The 20,009-nt window shown below is 35.0% G+C and overlaps 1 protein-coding gene across 2 annotated transcripts in view; it reads right to left on the bottom strand.

The window, feature by feature from the left end:
• Positions 1-20,009, bottom strand: part of LOC111160974 (leucine rich repeats and calponin homology domain containing 2) — a 99,553-nt gene that overhangs the window by 32,863 nt on the left and 46,681 nt on the right. For both annotated transcript variants that reach the window (XM_022524387.1, XM_022524388.1), the window contains exons 7-12: positions 16,767-16,854; positions 16,356-16,467; positions 16,071-16,168; positions 15,915-15,973; positions 13,876-13,983; positions 7,176-7,244 (exon numbers count right to left, since the gene is read on the bottom strand). In XM_022524387.1, the coding sequence (XP_022380095.1) occupies positions 7,176-7,244; positions 13,876-13,983; positions 15,915-15,973; positions 16,071-16,168; positions 16,356-16,467; positions 16,767-16,854 (534 nt within the window). The remainder of the gene's footprint in view (positions 1-7,175; positions 7,245-13,875; positions 13,984-15,914; positions 15,974-16,070; positions 16,169-16,355; positions 16,468-16,766; positions 16,855-20,009) is intronic.

The following is a 20,009-nucleotide window of genomic DNA, read 5'->3' as shown; positions in this document are numbered from 1 at the left end:
GCAGTAAGTTTTTAAATGTTGGGGCAGGGAGTTATATGAAAGAAACAAACTAAACATTGACAAAACATAACAAAATGTAAGAATTAGACTTTGCGTCTGGCCAAGATAGAATAACATTGATCAGATTTATACCCTGACAGAAAACACTAAAAGAGCAGACAAAATATACAGAATTCTGCTTTCCAGAACACTGAGTATCAGGCAAGAAAAAAAAAAAAAAAAAAAGACATTTTATCCCTTACAGATGGGTAACAAGGTGAAACCCCCATAATTGCATCAGGTTGCTGCAGGAAAAGTTTCCAAGCTTCTAACCCAGAGAGGAGGAAACAAAGTAAGGTCCAGGGAGCTCCCTGAATTGAGGAGATGAAGCTGGGAGCCAGGGTGAAAAAGATGGATGGCATTAACAGGACAAAGTGAGAGAGAAAAAAAGCAAAGCACAGAAAAAGAACTTAAAAGTTCTACAGAAGCATTCTTAATATTTTCAACAGAGTACTGAGCCCTGATCATATGCCTGAGAAAACTACACTAGGCAAAAGAACGAATAGCCAGAAAGACAGAATAATTCTCAGACTTAGAGAGGACTATGAATAAATTAATACCAGTTCCCACCAGCCAGACTGGAAAAGCATGCAGTTCATGGGGCATCAGCTATAGTACTAAGAAAAGTCTTCCTCCAGTAGGGGGCCAAATCTAGTCCTAGACTAAATGCCACACTGATTCCATATAACAAGTTATAAAACCAAATCCCCCAAATATCAAATTGTTGCCAATTAATTTAACCACATCCTAGAACAATGTTCAAGAATATTTATAATGATACTGTAAAATCCAGCACCCAAGAAGGTGAAGTTCACAATGTCCAGCATTCAATCAAAAATTCAATCAAGTAATATTCAGAAGCAAGAAGAAAAGACTAAATATGTTAAGTACAGACACAATAGACATAAAATAGATAAAAATCAAAATTCAAGAGATGAAAAGTAGAACATCTGAAATTAAAAATAAACTGGATAGTGGGGGGCTGGGTGAGCCTGGTGATAGGTATTAAGGAGGGCACATAATGCATGGAGCACTGGGTGTGGTACATAAACAATGAATCCTGGAACACTGAAAAATAAAATAAAATTACAAAAAAATAAAAATACATAAAAATAAACTGGATGGGATTAACTGTAGATTGGACATTTAAGAGGTGTGCCTGGCTGGCTCAGTAGGCACAGCATGAGACGCTTGATCTTGGGGTTATAAGTTTGAGCCCCACATTAGGTATGGAGATTACTTAAAAATAGAATCTTTAAAAAAAAAATTGATTAGACTTAGTAAAAGGCTTAGTAAAAGAACTATCAAAAATCAAATGCAGAGGGTGCCTAGGTGGCTTAGCCAGTTAAGTGCCTGCCTTCAGCTCAGGACATGATCCTGGGGTCCTACTTCTCTCTCTCCTGCTTCCTCTGCTTGTGCTCTCTCACTCTCTCTCTGTCAAATAAATAAATAAAAGCTTTAAAAAAGTTAAAAAGAAAAATCAAAGACAGAAAGAAAAATATTGAAGAGGACTGAACAGAACCTCAGCGACTGGTGGGAGACTTTAAGTAGCCTAAAATAAATATAATTGGGGTTCCAGAAGAATAGGTCAGGTGACAGAAAAGATCTTTGAAGAAATAAGGGCCCTAAATTTACAAATTTCATGAAAACAATAAACCCGCAAATTTCAGAAGCTCAAAGAACTCCAAGCAAAAGAAAAATGAAGAAAACTACACCAAGATACCTCATAATCAAATTACTTAAAAATAAATGATAAAAAAAAATTGTAAGCAGCAGCCAGAGAAAAAAGACACATTAGATTCTATGAAACAAACATTGACAAGAGAATTTTCATAAGAAACAATCTAATCCAGAGGACAGAGGAGAAAATTCTTTAAGGTGCTGAAAGAAAACAAAAATGTCAACCTAAAATTTTGTATCAGCAAAGATAGCTTTCAAAAATGAAGGCAAAACTAAGACTTTCTCATACAGAAGCTGAAAGGATTCAACAAGAGTGGACCAGTAATAAAAGTAGTCTTAAAGCTTCTCTTTCAGGTAGAAAGAAAACTATACATGGAAATACAGAGCTACTAGAGATAGTTAAGGGAGGAAAGATAAAAGACATTATTCTGATTACTTAAATCTCTTTAAAGAAATAATTGACTCTTTAAAGCAAAAATAATGACAATGTATTATGGGGTTTATAACATATATAAGTAAAATATACAATAACACCACCACAGAGGCCAAAAAGGAAGAAACAGAAGCATACTGTTGTAAAGTTATGCAACATATGAAATGGCATAATAGCACTTGAATGTAGACTGTGATAAGTTAAACACTATTCTTTTTTTTTTTTTGGCTCAGAAAGAGAGAGAGAGCGCGAGCGCACACAAGCAGAGGGAGAAGAGACTCGATCCCAGGACACTGGGATCACGACCTGAGCCAAAGGAAGATGCTTAAACGACTGAGCCACCCAGGCATTCCAGTTAAACACTATACGTTAAATCCTAAAATAATCACTAATGTACGGTAACAAAAAATTATAGCTAATAAGGCCATGAAGGAGATAAATGGGAATTTTAAAATAAAATTAAAAAGAGAAAAGATGGGTATAACGAATAGATAAGACAAAAGCACAAAAGATGGTAGATTTAAATCCATTAATATCAATAATTCCATTAAATATAAACAATATGAACAATGCCATTAAGATTCTCAAATTAAATACAAAAGGAAGGTGCTACCATATGCTAAATACAAGAAATCAACGTTCTCCACAAAAACACAGGTAGGTTAAAAATAAAAGGATGGAGAAAGATATATCTATCATGTTAACACTAATCAAAAGAAAGCTGAGATGACTATACAATATCAGAAAAGTAGACTTCAAAGAAAACTATCAGAAATATAAAAAATGTCATTTCAAAATGACAAAGGCATAAGTTTACTAAGAGGACACTACAGTCCTAAATATTTATGTATCTAACACAGAGTATACGACTATATGAAGGGAAAATGACAAAACATCAAAGCCAAATTCCCAATTAGTCCTGGAGATTTTAATAGTCTTCTCTCAATAACTGATAAAACTGACATTGTAGTGTGCCAAGGGAGTGGTGTGGTGGTGAAGAAAAACAGTAAACAAAGTAGTATATATTCAGAATGCCAGATGGAAAAAATGTATAAATTTGGAATGTCAGAGGGTATTACGTTCTTGGACAAAAATAAAACAGGGTATTGAAAAAGGACAAAGAAGTGGGGAGGCATCCTCTTTTATTTAAGTTGTCCAGGGAACTCCTTGCTAATGAAGTGAAATTTGAGCAGAAACCGGAAGCCAAGGGAACAAGCCATAAGGCTATCTAGGGGGAAATCATTTCAGGCAGAGGCAAAAGCCTTGAGGGAGCAGGAAATGCCTGGTGTATGGAGATGCAACAAGGAGGCCAGTATAGCTAGAGAGCAACTAACTAACCAGGAAGATCCAGGCAAGAAAGAAGACAGGAGGGAGCCAAATAACGTAGAGGTTTCTAAGTCCTTAAAGGACTCTAGTTTTTATCTTGAACGAGATGGGAAGTCATTAGAGAATTATGAAGAGTGACATGATCTGACTTACATTTCAAAAGATAAAAATCTGATGCTTTTTTGAAAAACAGACTAAAGGAAAGCAAGGGCATGAAACCTGTTAGGAGGCTTTTTTTAATAACTGAAGTTAAGAGACGGCTAGAGCCAAAATAAGTCAGTCAGAGAAGGACAAATATGTGATTTCACTCGTATGTGGAATTTAATAAACAAAACAGTTGAACACAGGGGAAGGGAAGAAAAAGTAAAATAGGAGGAAAACAGATAGGGAGGCAAACCATAAGAAACTGTTAACTACAGAGATCTCAAACTGAGGGTTGCTGGAGGGGAGGTGGGTGGGGGATGGGCTAGTAGGGTGATGGGTATTAAGGAGGGCACTTGTTGATGAGCACTAGGCGTTGTATGTAAGTGATGAACCCATAAATTCTACTCCTGAAACCAATATTACACTAAATGTTAAGTAACTTGAATTTAAACAAGAACACAGAAGGAAAAAAAAGTAAAACTAATATAAATAAATAATAAAAATTAAATTAAAAAAATTTTTAGAAGACATGGTGAGGGCTAGGGTGGTAGGTGTGGAGGTGGTAAGATGTGATTAGATTTGGGGTATATTTTGAAGGCAGAGTCAAATAATAGCAAATCCATTATTTGCTAATGGATTAGATATGGCATGTGAAAGAAAGTGACATGTTATGGTTGACTCTGAGGTTTTTGAGCTGAGCAACTATAAGGATGAGTTGAGGGACGCCTGGGTGGCTCAGTTGGTTGGAGGACTGCCTTCGGCTCAGGTCATGATCCCGGAGTCCTGGGATCGAGTCCCACATCTGGCTCCCAGCTCCACGGGGGAGTCTGCTTCTCTCTCTGACCTTCTTCTCGCTCATGCTCTCTCTCACTGTCTCTCTCTCAAATAAATAAATAAAATATTTAAAAAAAAAATAAAAAAATATAAGGATGAGTTGACATGTTTTGAAATGGGAAAAAATTAAGGAAAAACAAATTCAAGAGGTGCAAGGAGGAATTAAGAGTGTGGATTTGAAAAGTTAAGTTTCGTATGCCTCCTGGGGCTAATAACACATTACATGTTAATAAAAAATAAAATAAAATAAAAAGTTTCATATGCCTATTATACATCCAAGTGGAGGTGTTGAGTAGGCAACAGGTTATACAACTCTTTGGTATATGTATATACATACACACATGCATGTGCAAATATTTATGCACACAGATAGAAAAAGGCTCTAAAGGGAAAAACACCAAAATACTATGACTTGTCATCTCTGGAGAGTGGGAAAATAGGTGATATTTATTTATTTATTTGTGTTTGCCAAGTTTTGTAATTTTGCAACAATAAAGCTACATTAATTCTTTTTTTTAAAGAGATTTTATTTATTTATTTGACAGAGGGAGACCACAAGTAGGCAGAGAAGCAGGCAGAGAGTGAGTGGGGGAAGCAGGCTCCCCACTGAGCAGAGACCCCAATGCAGGGCTCCATCCCAGGACCCTGAGATCATGCCCCAAGACGAAGGCAGAGGCTTAACCCACTGAGCTACCCAGGCGCACCAAAGCTACATTAATTCTTACCAGAAAACTTTTTTTTAATTTTGTTTTTAAAGAAAAAATTGAGTGATTGTTTTGAAAATGAGAAAAGTAGAACTAATAGTTATATGAAAGAGAGGTCAGGATTAGGTATCACACTTTTGAGGTTTGGGCAATTGGGTCCTTCTCAAGAGAATATCAGGAATCGGGGAGGCAGCTTAAGATGGGAATGAAAAGAAGTGAGGAGCAAAGTAATAACACAAACTTTAAGGAGAGCAAATATATAAGATAACAGAATCAGTACTCAAAAAGGGAGGGAGTGGGTTAAATCCAATTAATGAAATTTGAGTAGAGGAACGTTTCTAGACTTGAGTATAAAAAGTCATCTTTATTTTGAACTGAATTCTGAAAGCCTAAGTGAAAAAAAGAAAGGGCAATTCCAGTAGAGAAACCAGGATATAGAACAGATATGAAATCATGATAAAGAGAAAAATTACTGTTCCTAACAGTAAAACGTGCCAGTGGAAGAGTGCATGATTAAGGTTTAAGGTAAGCGGAAACTCACTTCAATCTTACGGGTTCACTTAGGCATTTTCAGCTTTACCCTGAAAGTGATAACCAGTAGAAGATAATAAATGACAGTCACAGACGGTTTTGGAGCCAACACTTACATCGATGCAGAAGACAAACTTAAACGTAGGCAAAAGTGAAGAATGGAGATATGTCTGGGGACTGTTGTGGTAATCCAGGAGGAAAAGGATGGAGCCTAAACCAACATGGCAGTGCTAGGAATGAAGAAGTTGGGAGAGATGGAAGTAATGTTAAGAAGCTATAATTTTAGGGCACCCAGGTGGATTAGTCGGTTAAGCGTCTGCCTTCAGCTCAGGTCATGATCTCAGGCTCCTGGGACAGAGCCTCACATCTGGACTCTCTGCTCAGCAGGAAGTCTTCTTCTCCCTCTCGCCCTCCCTCTGTGCGTGCTCTCTCAAATAAATAAAATCTTCAAAAAATTAAAAAAAAAAAAATAGAAAAGAAGCTATAATTCTCTGTGATTGACTGATTGGGAGGGGTGCACGAGAAGTTTCCATTAATTTCAAAGTTGCTGACTTTGGTGACTGAGTAATGGTACATTCACACTCAGGCAAACTATACAGAAGAAATAAATTTGGGAAAAAATAAGTTCAGTTTAGACTATGAGGTATCCAGGAAAAGATATCAGTGGGATGTGTGAATCTCAAGAAAGCAAAATGTTCCTGTTACCATATGTTAAGACTTGAGGTTCTGCAGCCAGACAACCTGGGCTTGAATCTTCACTGTGGCACTTACTAGCTGTGTGACCTTGAGCAAATTATGGTAATTTCTGAGCCTCGGTTATCTCCCTTACAAAATGAGGTAACAAGAGTAACAACTTCATAGAGTTATTATGAGGATTAAATGAGATAAGACATCTAACCCACTAAGAACAGTTTGCATACAACAAGCATTCAAGAAATGTTACTTCTCTTTGTGTATACTTCTATACGAACCCTACACCCAGCCTTGGACCTTAACCCTCCTACAGGAATGACCCAGGAATTGAACCTAATACAAACTTTCAAACTGCCAACAAAATAAATAGAAACTTTCAAGGTCTTCGGGTTCTCTGGAATTCACATATATTAACTTGGATCCTGAATTCATAAGGAAGAATTTAGTAAAACCCAATTGAAATGAAATAAAAAAGTGAACAATAACAGAGAACAAACACAATGATGAAGAAACACATTATTCCCAACAGTAATGAGTTAGTAAATAAATGCTTCTATCATTACAACGAAATGCAGGTATGAGTAGAAAAAGATATCAAATCAGCATTTTTTAATTTGTTTATATCAAAAGTAAATTGAACTGGTGGCTAGGACACAGTTTGTCATTAAATTATCTAGTTATATTAAATCTGTATCATTTACTCAATTAAAGCCCACATATGGGAACATCACTATTAGAGAATCAAGTCTCATTAAAAACTACTAAATATAAGGACTAAGATATTTTTATACCTCTTTTCGCATTCCATAGTTTGTTGTTTTGGCTTGTTTCTTGGGACAGAAGTTGAATGATTAAGAATCCTAGAAGTAAATCAATACATTAATTCCAAAATACATTAAAGAGAAAAGTATTTACACATGATATAAAAGATCTCCATAATAAACTGCATCTGGTCCATGAAGCTCTCCGCTAGAAAACAATGTTTATATATTATTTAGATCTAATGTCCATGGCTATTATGAAGGAATGAAGCTCACCAACTCCTCCACACATCTTCTTTTATAAACCTTTTCTCGAGGCCTGGATATCTTCTAACCATACTATTGCCCTCTGTCCATCTAACTTTTGGCTGACACAGAAAATAAAGAGATGCAGATTGTTTAGGTGCCATCATGACTGATTTCATTTTCCCAGCACAGCAAATGACATGAGTTATGTTGATGGAACAGATGACCATTTTGCCAAAAGCCAAATAACAAGTCTTCCTTCTAAATGTAAAGCCATGTTAAAGTTCAATTCTTTAAAAAGTTTATCAAACTTTTAATACCCAAATGAAATGCTATTTGTAGAAAACAAAAAGGAAAAGAATGATAAACCATCATGAGAGAACTCTTGTCCATATTTTTATAGAATTCTAAGTATTAATCTGAAAGTCAACTTTCTTTCGCATAACTCATTAAAATATTTAAGAGTTCTTAATATTTATTTACTCTAGATTGAAATATAACTTCTCAATTTTAAAGTTTAGTCTTATAAGGAATAAAATATGTCTTATTCAAAAAACTTTAGATGTCAACTATCAAAACACGGAGGAGAAAATAATTTAAAATTAAAACTACATATTTACTACTAAAAGATATTGTAAGCTAAAGTTTGTAATTTCAGAAAGATGGTTAACCTAAAGAAACCAATTTCCATTAGCCCGGTTTCCTCACTAGCTTGGATGGATTAAAGCCTCCCTAGGAGGAAATCACAGTGAGGAGCCAAGGGCAAGTATCACAGGCAAAGCAGTGTAGCTTTGTACCAACAATTTTGGATTGACAACACCTTTATTCTTCTTACTATGAACATATACTAAAATTGCACTTAATCCCAAAATGCAAAAGAACTAAGGTAAAAAAATATCTAGGACTATTAGGAAGAAATACATCCTTAAAGAGTGGTTTTTAAAAAGGAGATGTAACAGTAAGAACTGTCCTGAGGGGTGAATGTCAGAATTATTGACAGGGGGAGGTGAGGGATCAAACTACAATGCCCTCAGTATGGTAAATTCTAAATTCTCCTCAAGCAACACTTATTAGCGTTGTGATTACTGATGTGTATAAATCATATTGGAGCAGATAAACAAAGTTGGGATCCATTTACCTATAAAATGTATTTTATACACTTGAGAATTCCCCTATGTAAACATTTGTTTGTACATGGATATTTAATGTTTTATTCGTAATACTCAAAGTCAAAATAAACACCTACATTATCTAAATATCTATTCTAGATTATTAACACATTTCCCTAACCCCATTACTTGTACTGTATTTTAAGTAAATGACTATAAAATTCAGCTGCACCAACCTGGCCCCTTAATACTTAAGGCTTCCATAAACTCTAGATACCTTGATGCATGTCCTGCGCTTCTGGTCCTCTGGAAGAATTTTTCACTGAATGATGCTCTATAACACAAAGGCCTCCATCTGTATTCACATTTCCCGTACATCAACCAAATCAAAAGATGGGAGAAGTAAGATGTTTTGGGAGAGGACAGGGAAGTCATTAGTAAAGCAAGCAGAAAAGAAAGAATGGATAGATTTTAAGGGTTGAGAGAACGACCTAATTAGTTATAACAAGCTAGAGGTTAACATGATGCCCCCCTCAAACTGAAACATTCATATATATGGTAAGAAAAAAAAAAAATCACATGAAATAGGGTATGTATATAATTCCTATCATTCTAAACCAAAATAATAAACTTCTCAAAATGTGATTTTCCTTTCCATGATCCTTAATTATACTTCAATATAACTTTTCAGAATTACTTTTTTATTTAGCCATATTACAGAGTACTAAGAAGTACATTTTTCCACAATAAGTGAAAACTCTAAGGACACACTTAACAGCAAATAAAATCATTATTAAAAAGAAAAACATAATAGAAAATACTATACAAGTTAGCAGGAATGAAAATGCAATGGGAACCAGTCAACTGAAGTTATTCATTGCAAAAGCCCATAGATATTGTAATCCTCTCTTTATGATGATAACCACACAAATTTTAAGAAGCCAGATAAACATCAACTTATTCAGCCACATAAGAATATCTGTATAAGAAAATGAATGGTGGGGGGATGCCTGGGTGGCTCAGTCGTTAAGGAGCTGCCTTTAGCTCAGGTCATGATCCCAGGGTCCCGGGATAGAAGCCCACATCGGGCTCCCTGCTCAGCAGGAAGCCTGCTTCTCCCTCTCCTGCTCCCCCTGCTTGTGTTCCCTCTCTTGCTGTCTATCTCTGTCAAATAAGTAAATAAAATCTTAAAATAAAAGAAAGAAAGAAAGAAAGAAAGGAAATGAACAGGGGGCACCTGGGTGGCTCAGTCAGTTAAGTGTCCAACTCTTGATTTCAGCTCAGGTCTTGATCTCAGGGCCATGAGATAAAGCCCCAAGTTGGGCTCCATGCTCAGTGCAGAGCCTGCTTGAGACGCTCTCCCTCCCTCTCTCTCTGCCCCTTCCCCCAAAATAAATAAATTCTTAAAAAAAAAAAAAAAAGAAGGGGTGCCTGGGTGGCTCAGTGGGTTAAAGCCTCTGCCTTCAGCTCAAGACATGATCCCATCAGGTTTTCTGCTCAGCAGGAAGCCTGCTTCCTCTTCTCTCCTCTCTCTCTGCCTACTTGTGATCTCTGTCTGTCAAATAAATAAATAAAATCTTTAAAAAAAAAAAAAGAACAGTAGCTATTTCTCTAATAATTAGATAAGAGTGTTGGTGGACATTTGAAAAATGAGCTAAATAATTTAGAATAAAACAGTTAAGATAATTTTTTAAGATGATAGTTTTTTTTTTTAATTTCCCAAATTACAGTGAAGATTAAAAACTTGCAGAATAGCTATTTTTAATATAGGGAGCTTCACTGATTCAGAGGGACTTCGATACACCCAAATACAAGTAGAAATAATCCAGTACTTTAACAAGGGGGTAAAGATTAGCTTCTAAATATTCAACAATAAACTGTCAAAACAAAGTAGCTTAATCTATGCATCTCAAAGAGGGAGCAGTCTTCTAAAAACCGGCCTTCAGACTTTGAACACTTGTGAGTTATCTACTTGATAGCTTATTTCATCTCCTTTCCCACCCTTTTTTTTTTTTTCTTTCCCACCCTTTTTCACTATTATTCTGTGCAATACCCTCTTGTTATTTTCCTAGGGTAGTTTTATCCTCCAAGTACTAGTACAAATTTGCTTAAAGAATAGAAGACACCTTTAAGAATAGTATGAACTAAACAATTGGCAAAGTTTCCTTAAGAAAATGATCATTGGGGGCGCTGGGTGGCTCAGTGGGTTAAAGCCTCTGCTTTCAGCTCAGGTCATGATCCCGGGGCCCTGGGACGGAGCCCCACATCGGGCTCTCTACTTCGGCAGGGAGCCTGCTTCCTCCTCTCTCTCTCTGCCTACATCTCTCCTACTTGTGATCTCTGTCAAATAAATAAAAACTCTAAAAAAAAAAAAAAAAAAAAGAGAACTATAAATGTTTTCATTCTTTTTTTTTTTTTTTTTTAAGATTTTATTTGTTTATTTGACAGAGATCACAAGTGGGCAGAGAGGCAGGCAGAGAGAGAGAGGGGGAAGCAGGCTCCCCACTGAGCAGAGAGCCCGATGTGGGGCTTGATCCCAGGACCCTGGGATCATGACCTGAGCCAAAGGCAGAGGCTTAACCCACTGAGCCACCCAGGCGCCCCGATCACTGATTTCATTCTAAGCAGTTTTTTAATTGCCTTTAATTTGGGAGTACATGCATGGCTTCTTTCAGCTGATAGCTAACACTACATTTACCTTCAACTAGTAGCTAGCTAAAGAATAGTTAAGGAGCATAGAGTCAGAGGAGGAGTTCTAGGTGGTACTTTCTGATATGCGAGGGTAATTTTACTCCACATAAATCCTTTTAAATCAAGACAATAAACAAAAACATTATAATGACTTTAAAACTTTAAGTGAAATGTTATAACTCCTGATTTAGAATTTAATCTTATTTTGTTTTAAGATTTTATTGATTTATTACTTAGAGAGAGAAAAACCCATATAAACAGGGGGCGGGGCAAAGGGAGAGGGAGAAAGAATTTCAAGCAGACTCCACTCTGAGCATGGAGGCTGATGCAGGGCTTGATCTCATGACCCTGAGATCACGACCTGAGCCAAAATCAAGAGATGTGCACTTAGCCGACTGAGCCACACAAGCATCCCTGACTTGCAATTTTAAATAGCATTTCAGATTTTTCATTAATAAAATTGGAATCAAAAGCACAATATGGTGTGAAAGAGAAAATCTATAACCAGAGAAGGTACAATTAACATCAAATCCTCTAAGGGATGGATATATCTTTATAGAAGATTACTTTTGATTTTTTTGGACTCACTCAAATCAAGTACTGTAATAGCAAACAAAAATTTTAATTATCTGCATCTAAGAGATGTGAGCAACAGCAACATATTTTAGAAGAAGAGAAGAAATTATTTAGTGGAGAAAATCAGCATACAAAACTTCTGAGATCAGTTTAAGTTCAGCCATTAACAGAAGAGAACTGGCTAAGGATCTAATTTAAATTGTCTATAAATTACAGATTTTTTAAAAGTAAAATGTGCTCTTTACATTATGACCAGATCTCATAAATATTTTAAGGCCTTCCAAAATAAGACATAATTATTACATTAGTGTCACTGCATCAAAAGATCTATATCCATGTGTGCTAATGTCTGAAATGGCTGATGAAGAGAAAGAGCAGATATAGAGAAATTACTTTCGCATACATCTAAAAAAATAACAAGTTATTCAGAATGAACATAACTAAATTAATGGTTCCTTTTAGCTTTAAATTTGTTAATCTCATCTTCAAGCAATCAATTAACTAATAACAGTATTACTGAGTACCTACCATGTACAAGGCACAGTGCTAGGTGTTATTTTTTACAGATTACAAAACTATCACAATAAAACCTACAAAACATCACTTGATATTGTTTCTAAACCAAAAAGAATAATTCAAGTTATAGGAAGACAAGAAAAATAGTAGAAAACTGAAAAATATAGAAATGATATATATGATATTGTTAAAATCTAAAATTATGCCCTCCAATACTATTTTTAACATAATCAGAGAAATAAATATTGCTGTGGGTTCTTTTAAAATCAGTATTCTCTGCTCATAATGATAAATACAATCATTTCAACTATTGGGTAGAAGAGACAGAAACTTAACTATTTTTTAAGCCACATAGAGCAGGTGGTGGCTTGCTTCATAAACCTCTTAAACCATGGGGACAACCAATACTTTGATTATACTGGAGGGAGAAAAACATACATAACCTCACAAGTAGCCAATATAAAAAAAGGCCCATTAGAAAAGAATGATAGGAAAAGATCAGAAAATGAATTTCAGAGAAAAGGGTGACAGAAAGTTATAGTAGAAGAAAAACGTGAACTGGGAATGAGGATACATTAGATATAGAAGGAATAAAGAAGAGTGATATTTTCTAGTATGGATTTAATTCTATAAATGTAGTAGTTGCACAAAAAAGAATAATCAGTAATTATTAAAAAATATAGTGGCCCTTAAAAACAGACATTTGCAATTTGATAAGTTTCAATAGTAATTATTTTTCAAAGCATATCTAAAAGCAAATGCCAGTGTACTTAAATTTTTAACGTTCCAAAACATGGTCATGTGACCCACAAACATTTATTGTTTTGGTTAAGAGAAGTAAAGTACTTATTAGCTACCCATGATAAATTTAACAAAATTATTCTTTTAGTTTTCTCAAAACAAAAAAACACTCAAATCTCCTTTATTATTTCAGAACTATAAATATAGTACTCTCAGTACGTGAAGATGGCGTAATAGCTGACCCTCAGCAGCACAGAGAACTTCTGTATTAAAAATGGACTTGCACCGATTCTATCGTCATTCATACATCTTCCTTATTGCCAATGGCATGTAAGGAAAGCCTAGCCAGAGGGAAAAATCGTCATTGACCAAGGAACACACCAAAGTGAACCTGTGACCTCCAAATCATCATGCTGATTAAATCAACCATTATAAAGTTCCATTCAATTTTAAGGAGTTTACACATATCCCAAGTAATCTGGAATCTGATAAAAAGTGCACTACATACACATGACATGTACTTAGGGGGTAACACTTATAATATATCTGTTATTGTGAGCTAAAAGGATTATCAACAAATAAATCAGTTATTATTATTTAGCACACAAGAATAAAAGAGATACCTACACAATAATTAAATAAAATGACTGTGAATATAAAGTATATGTCAATTGTGTACATTAACTTTACACTTTTCTCCTAATTATTCCCTATTGTCTTTTAGTAGTTAGTCCCTAAACATAGATCTTAAGATGGTCCTATTGTTTACTGGAAACTTCATTTGATAGTCTTTGATAATCACTTAATGATTATAAAGTCTGCCTATTTAAATCTCATTACTGAAAAAATACCTGTTCTTCTGCTCTTGCTGCAATAACTGAGCGGCTATTTTTCTCAAATCAGTTACTTCCTTCAAATCATCATCCTCTTCCTCTGCAAGTAACTGTTCTTTCCCAAGTCTGAAAGGTGACACAAACATGGTTATCCAAAATGTAAGGCAGATGATATTTTATGCCAGCTTCCAGAAACAGAAACCACTTTTTCATTTCTAATATCATGTAAAAAGCTAAAATCCTAATGTCCTTGTATTTAAAATATTAAAATAAGGAATAAGGAATATTTAAGGAATATGAAAACATATCTAACTTCTATTCAATAGGAAATGTACCATACTGGTGATATTAATATAATTAATGGCTAACAAAGTAAACTGTATTACCATTTTGTAATTTCTTATAATTTAACAATGCATACTCCCCAGTCTTGAGTGTAATAAGAACTACAAAGCTTTAATATGCCTGACTTTATAAATATCAAGTGCTATGAAAATTTTACTAAACCACCCTACTTTTATCAGTTTATTCATCATAATGTTAAAATTCTCCATGTAAAATGTTTGAGTAGAAGAAATACAAAACAGGTACAAGTAAGACTGGCAAATTTGCACGAAAATGCTCATTAAAATACATAATTTTTAATCATTCATAAAGAACAAAGGAATTTTTAAGTAAGTTGTTCTCCAAACTCTAGTAATTTTATCCCAAAAGTATTTCACTTAAAACAAAGTATCAAATCCTAAGACTTTGTATCTTGACTATATCTTATATGCCACTGTGACACTCAAGTTAATACAACTGTCTTCATGAGATAAGATGAGAAAGTAAGAGAAAAATGAAATATAAAGAGTACAAGACAAAGCAATGTACCACCTTATGGGGTACCAGAGATGACTAATTCATAACTGATTAAAAAGTTACCAGTGAGGTCACTTGGAGGAAGCACAATGTAGAGAAAAGAGAAAAGCTTAGGGATCAGAGAGAGTTATATTCACACCCTAGGTGCTAGTGGACACTATCTAAGTGGTTCTAGGCAGGAAACTTTAAAGGCTCCAAGCTTCCCCCTTCCTTATCTGTAAAAATAGAAACAGTATCAACCCTGTAGGATTTAGTAAAGATTAAATAAGAAACATGAAGGGCATCCGGCTGGCTCAGTTGGAAGAGCATATGACTCTTGATCGTGGGGTCATGAGGTCGAGCCCCATGTTGGGTAGAGAAATTAAATAAATAGAACTTAAAAAAAAAAATCTTAGGGGCACCTGGCTGGCTCAGTTGGAAAAGCATGCTACTCTTGATCTCAGGGTCATGAGTTCCAGCCCCATGTTGGGTGTACAGACTGCTAAAAAAATTTTTTTAAACTGTTAAAAAAAAAATTTTTTTTAATAAAAATAAGTAAGAAACATGGGAAAGCACATAGCACAGATCCTGGTACATGGCAGGTATTCAACAAATGATCCTTCTTTCCTTCCTACAGCTACGAAGCAACTTTAAGGAGTGACTAAATATGGCAAGTCATATTCCAGCATTTCATAAGATAAACGATACAGAAAAGATCCAAAGTGGAATGATTTTAATAAAATACAGGGATAAATACCCATAAAATTACTATAACCAGCCTGATGAAATGGAAAGTGTATTAGACCAAGAGTTGGAAGACCTGAGTGCCAGACACTTGAAACTGCAGGTCTGTTTCCTTATTGACTAAATGATGCAAAAAAAAAAAAAAAAAAAAAAAAAATTCACCTATTTTAAAGAGTTGCTAAAGAGCTCAAATGAAGCAATGTATGTGAAAATACAGTCCTCCTCGGTAATAATAATAGGAGAATTACACTTCTGGGAGGCAGGGGAAATGTATATACTACACTCAGCTTAATTGCTTACTATAATTTTCAGTTTAATTGAGGAATGCAGACAAATGAAGTAGTTATAAATTAACTATCTGAAAGGTAAATGAACCAAAAATTAAATTTTTCCAAAGTACTCTCAAGTAGGAATACCTAACAAGTATTTCATGTATAAGTAACATTTCAATTTGAGAATTCCTATATGCTTACCTTTTTTCATCTCCCAATTCTTCATTTTTCTGAGATTTCTCAGGACCCTTTTCTTTCCCCTTATATAAAAGAAAGTTATAATTTTAAATCTATGTGGTATACTTTCACAAGATCAAGGAAAGTATGCTATTAGTATTTGTTCAAAGTTTTCTTTACCTTAAGGAAAGAGACATATGATCCAATATGTGCATCTCCTTGTTCAGGAACTGCCACATCTTCTGTGTTGGGGTCAATAAAATCATACACCTCTTGGTCTAATTACAGATTAATATTTGTTAGAAAATATAAATAGTAAACAGTGTACTTTCATACTGTATTGTTTAGAATAATAGTCTATTTTTTCAATAAAAGAACTGACTGAAGATTCTAAAATTTTTCAAAATGCATTTTTAATAAGAGCAATATACATGAAATAAAATTAGCAGGTACCATATGAATTACCTTTCTGAGAATCAGGTTTACTTCCTATTGAGTGACTGTCATTTCTTGACGTCTGCTCTCTATTTGACTCTGAGACTTGAGAGTGAAGGCTTATTGTGTCATCATCTGATGGCTGAAAAGAATAAGCACAAAGTACAAATGAGGCATTTTAAACATAGAAGAGGATTAAGTTGTCTTAATTCCACATAATAGAATATCTGCTTTACATCTCCAGTTCTCAAACCAAAAAATATTATGGTAATAGCAATGCTCTGCTTCTAAAAATGTACATGTCCTTTTTTCATCTGAAGTCATAAAATGTAATAATGATATTTCTTAAGCAAAGTAAATCAAGTATGTACAAGTGTCTACATATTTCAAAACTCTGACAAACTTTTAAAATAAAATAGATCAGCAATAGAAAAGACTCACTTCCGTTGTAGATAATCGTTTCTCTCCATTATCACTTCCAATTCCAGAGTCAGGGCCATGATTTTTATTTGGATAAAAGTCCTCCATACTATGGAAATAGAAATTCTAAGGGCAATTAGGGTTTTCTTCTTAAATAAATACAGACTTGACCTAAAATTTCCCTAGGTAATATAGAATATACTCTCTTGATGTCTAAGATCCTTAAGGGAAAATATCAGAAATCTTCCTATAAAATATTTTACTTATAAACCTCGTGTAATATTTTCCCTGCATGTGCTCTGTTGTAAAGTGTCAATTGTTGGGGCATATGGGTGTCTCAGTCAGAAGTGTCTGACTCTTGGTTTTAGCTCAGGTCAGGATCTCGGGCTTGTGGGATCCAGCCCTACATCAGGTTCCACGCTCAGCAGGGAGTCTGCTTGAGATTCTTTCCCCCTCTCTCTCCCTCCACCTCTGCTCCTTCCCCCACCCAGCATGAACATGCCCTTTCTCTCTAAAAAAATAAATAAATAAAATCTGTAAAGTGTCGACTGTTAAGAATAACTATTACTTCTCCTGAGAGAATCAGAAAAGCAGAGAGTCCTGCTAGAAAATAACCTTAATGAAAGAGCTTTCTATTTTTCTGGTTTTACACATTTCACCATAGAACGTTGAAATATTTTTTAACTACAATTCATAGTTTCTTCATTAGCTCTAAAAATAAGCTTTAGCTTTATAAATAATGCCTATCTGAAAATTAAGAGAAAAATGCAAAAAAAAAAAAAAAAAGAAAGAAAAAGAAAGTCAGCAAAGAATTGAATGAACAATTGTTTTGGTATGAGGATAGAGCTATCCTTGCAAATTTCTGAATTACACAACAGTATGCCACCCAGGCTGCAAAGTATTTTTCACTTTACTTTGCAATTTACATACATGTAAACTTGCATACACTCTATACAGACCATTTTTTATGTGCCAGGAATTAGGCTAAGTGCTTTAAAGGTGATACCTCATATATGCCTTGTTTAAATTCTAGCACATTGGTGTTTTCTTTTTGCAGGTAAAGAAACAGGCCAGGACGGATTGAACAAGTTACCCAATGACCCGCAATTTACGAATGGCTTTTTAAATTTGATCCCAAGAATCTAACACTAAAGTCCCTGATCTTAATCACTATGCTATATTTCTTCCCCAAATACTGATATGCACACATTCCAGGAGTGTATCGATAAACTCAGGTAAGCAACTACCAAGTAAGTGTCAGGCACTATGCTGAATGCTTGAAATGAAATGAGATGAATTAAAAAATGTTTGACCTCAAAGGGCTCCCAGCCCAGAGAGGAAGTATGTATATATATTTTGAAGACTAAGACAAAGGCAAATATAAAGTACTATGAGAAAAGAGAATCAATTCTTGATAAGTTTAGGAATGGCCTCACCCAAGAATGTGGCATTTGAGCTTAGTCTTGAAGGATAAAGAGAGGCAATACTTGCTAGCATTTATTGAGTGTCTACACTGTATTACCTAATGTGCCAGGTACACATCATATCTTATTTATAATCCTTACACTCTACAATTTATGCATTATTTCTTTTTACGAGTGAGGATAATGAAGCTTAACTTTACGGGGAGAAAAGTGGGGGAGCGGGAAATGGAGAAGCAGGCTTCCTGCTGATCAGGGAGCCCAATGCAGGGCTCATCCCAGGACTCTGCGATCATGACCCTGAGCCAAAGGCAGATGCTCAACCGACTGAGCCACCCAGGTGCCCTGAAAAAATGTAACATTTACTGAATATCATTTCTTGAACTCGTTGCCACACACACATTTAATTCTCACAAGCTTATGAAGTGGGTATTGTTAACACTTTAAATAAACAGGCTCAGAAAGATTAAATAATTTACACAGTCTACAGTGGATTTAAGAGGTTAAACCATGATTGGAAGCAAAATCCATCTGACGCCACTGCACAATAATATATCCATGTACTATACTAAAATATATGTGTATTTGTAATAGTTGACAATGATAGTAATAAGCTATTTGTTGAGGAATTGTTTTGGTAAGGCATTGTGTTAAGTACTCTATATACATTATTTAATTTAATCCTGGCAGCATCCATATGATTATTTTCCCTTTTGCACATAAGAAAACTAAGGACTAAAGACATTATGATACAAGGACATAAAGTTACCAAGAGCTGGAGAAGGACTTCATGGGCATTTATGTCTAACTCCAAAAGTTGATATGCTTAACTACTATAATGCTTACCTATGTAGAATAAGAATTTACAAAATACTCAAGGTATGGAAGGCTCTATTATCCTGTACTATTCTATATAGTAGCCACTAGCCAACATATATAGTTACTGAGCACTTAAAATGTGGCTAGTCTAAATTGAAATGTGCTATAAACGAAAAATACACACCAGATTTAAATGATGTAATAGAAAGAAAAAGAACATGAAGTACCTTACTAACATTTTATAAGAAATATAAGTTGTAATGATCTTTTGGATATACTGGGTTAAATAACATTACTTTTTTAAGGATCTTATTTATTTGTCAGAGAGAGCACGCAAGCAGGGAGAGCAGCAGGCAGAGAGAGAAGGAGAAGCAGGCTCCCCACTAAGCACGGAGCCCAATGCGGGATGTGGGACTCAATCCCAGGACCTTGGAATCATGAAATGAGCTGAAGGCAAATGCTTAACTGACTGAGCCACCCAGGCATCCCTAAATAACATACTATTAAAATTAATTTCATCTGTTTCATTTTTACTTTTTTTAATGGATTATAAGAAAATGCAAAACTACATATGTAGCTTATATTACATTTCTATTGGATATCATTGCTAGAGACTATCACCAAAATATGTCTCAGTCCTGTCCACTCCTTTTCATCACTACTACAGTCACCCTGTTTAAGACCCCTCGTTCTCTTGGAAGTACTTCAAAACTCAACTAGTCCCTGTGCTTCTGCTTATTTCCAATCTATTCTCCTTACAAGAGCCAAAATACCTCCTTTTAAAAACATAAATCGGATCATTCCCCTGCCTATAACTGTCCACCGACTTACTGTTGTACTACAAGTAAAATTCAAACTCCTTACCACAGTTCCAGAACACCCACATGACTTGAGCCCTGACTATTTCTCCAAAATCAACTTGTATATCCGTACCCTTCAGCCATTCTGCTCCAATCATGCTGGCCTTTCAGTTTCTTTAACACACCAAGTTTCTTCCTAACTTAAGGCCTTTCCACATGTCATT

This window comes from Enhydra lutris, unplaced genomic scaffold, assembly GCF_002288905.1.
Source record: "Enhydra lutris kenyoni isolate GAN:26980312 unplaced genomic scaffold, ASM228890v2 scaffoldscaffold80, whole genome shotgun sequence".
Taxonomy (NCBI): domain Eukaryota; kingdom Metazoa; phylum Chordata; class Mammalia; order Carnivora; family Mustelidae; genus Enhydra; species Enhydra lutris.
The sequence above is the reverse complement of the archived record's forward strand: the minus strand, read 5'-3'. Positions and strand labels throughout refer to the sequence as shown.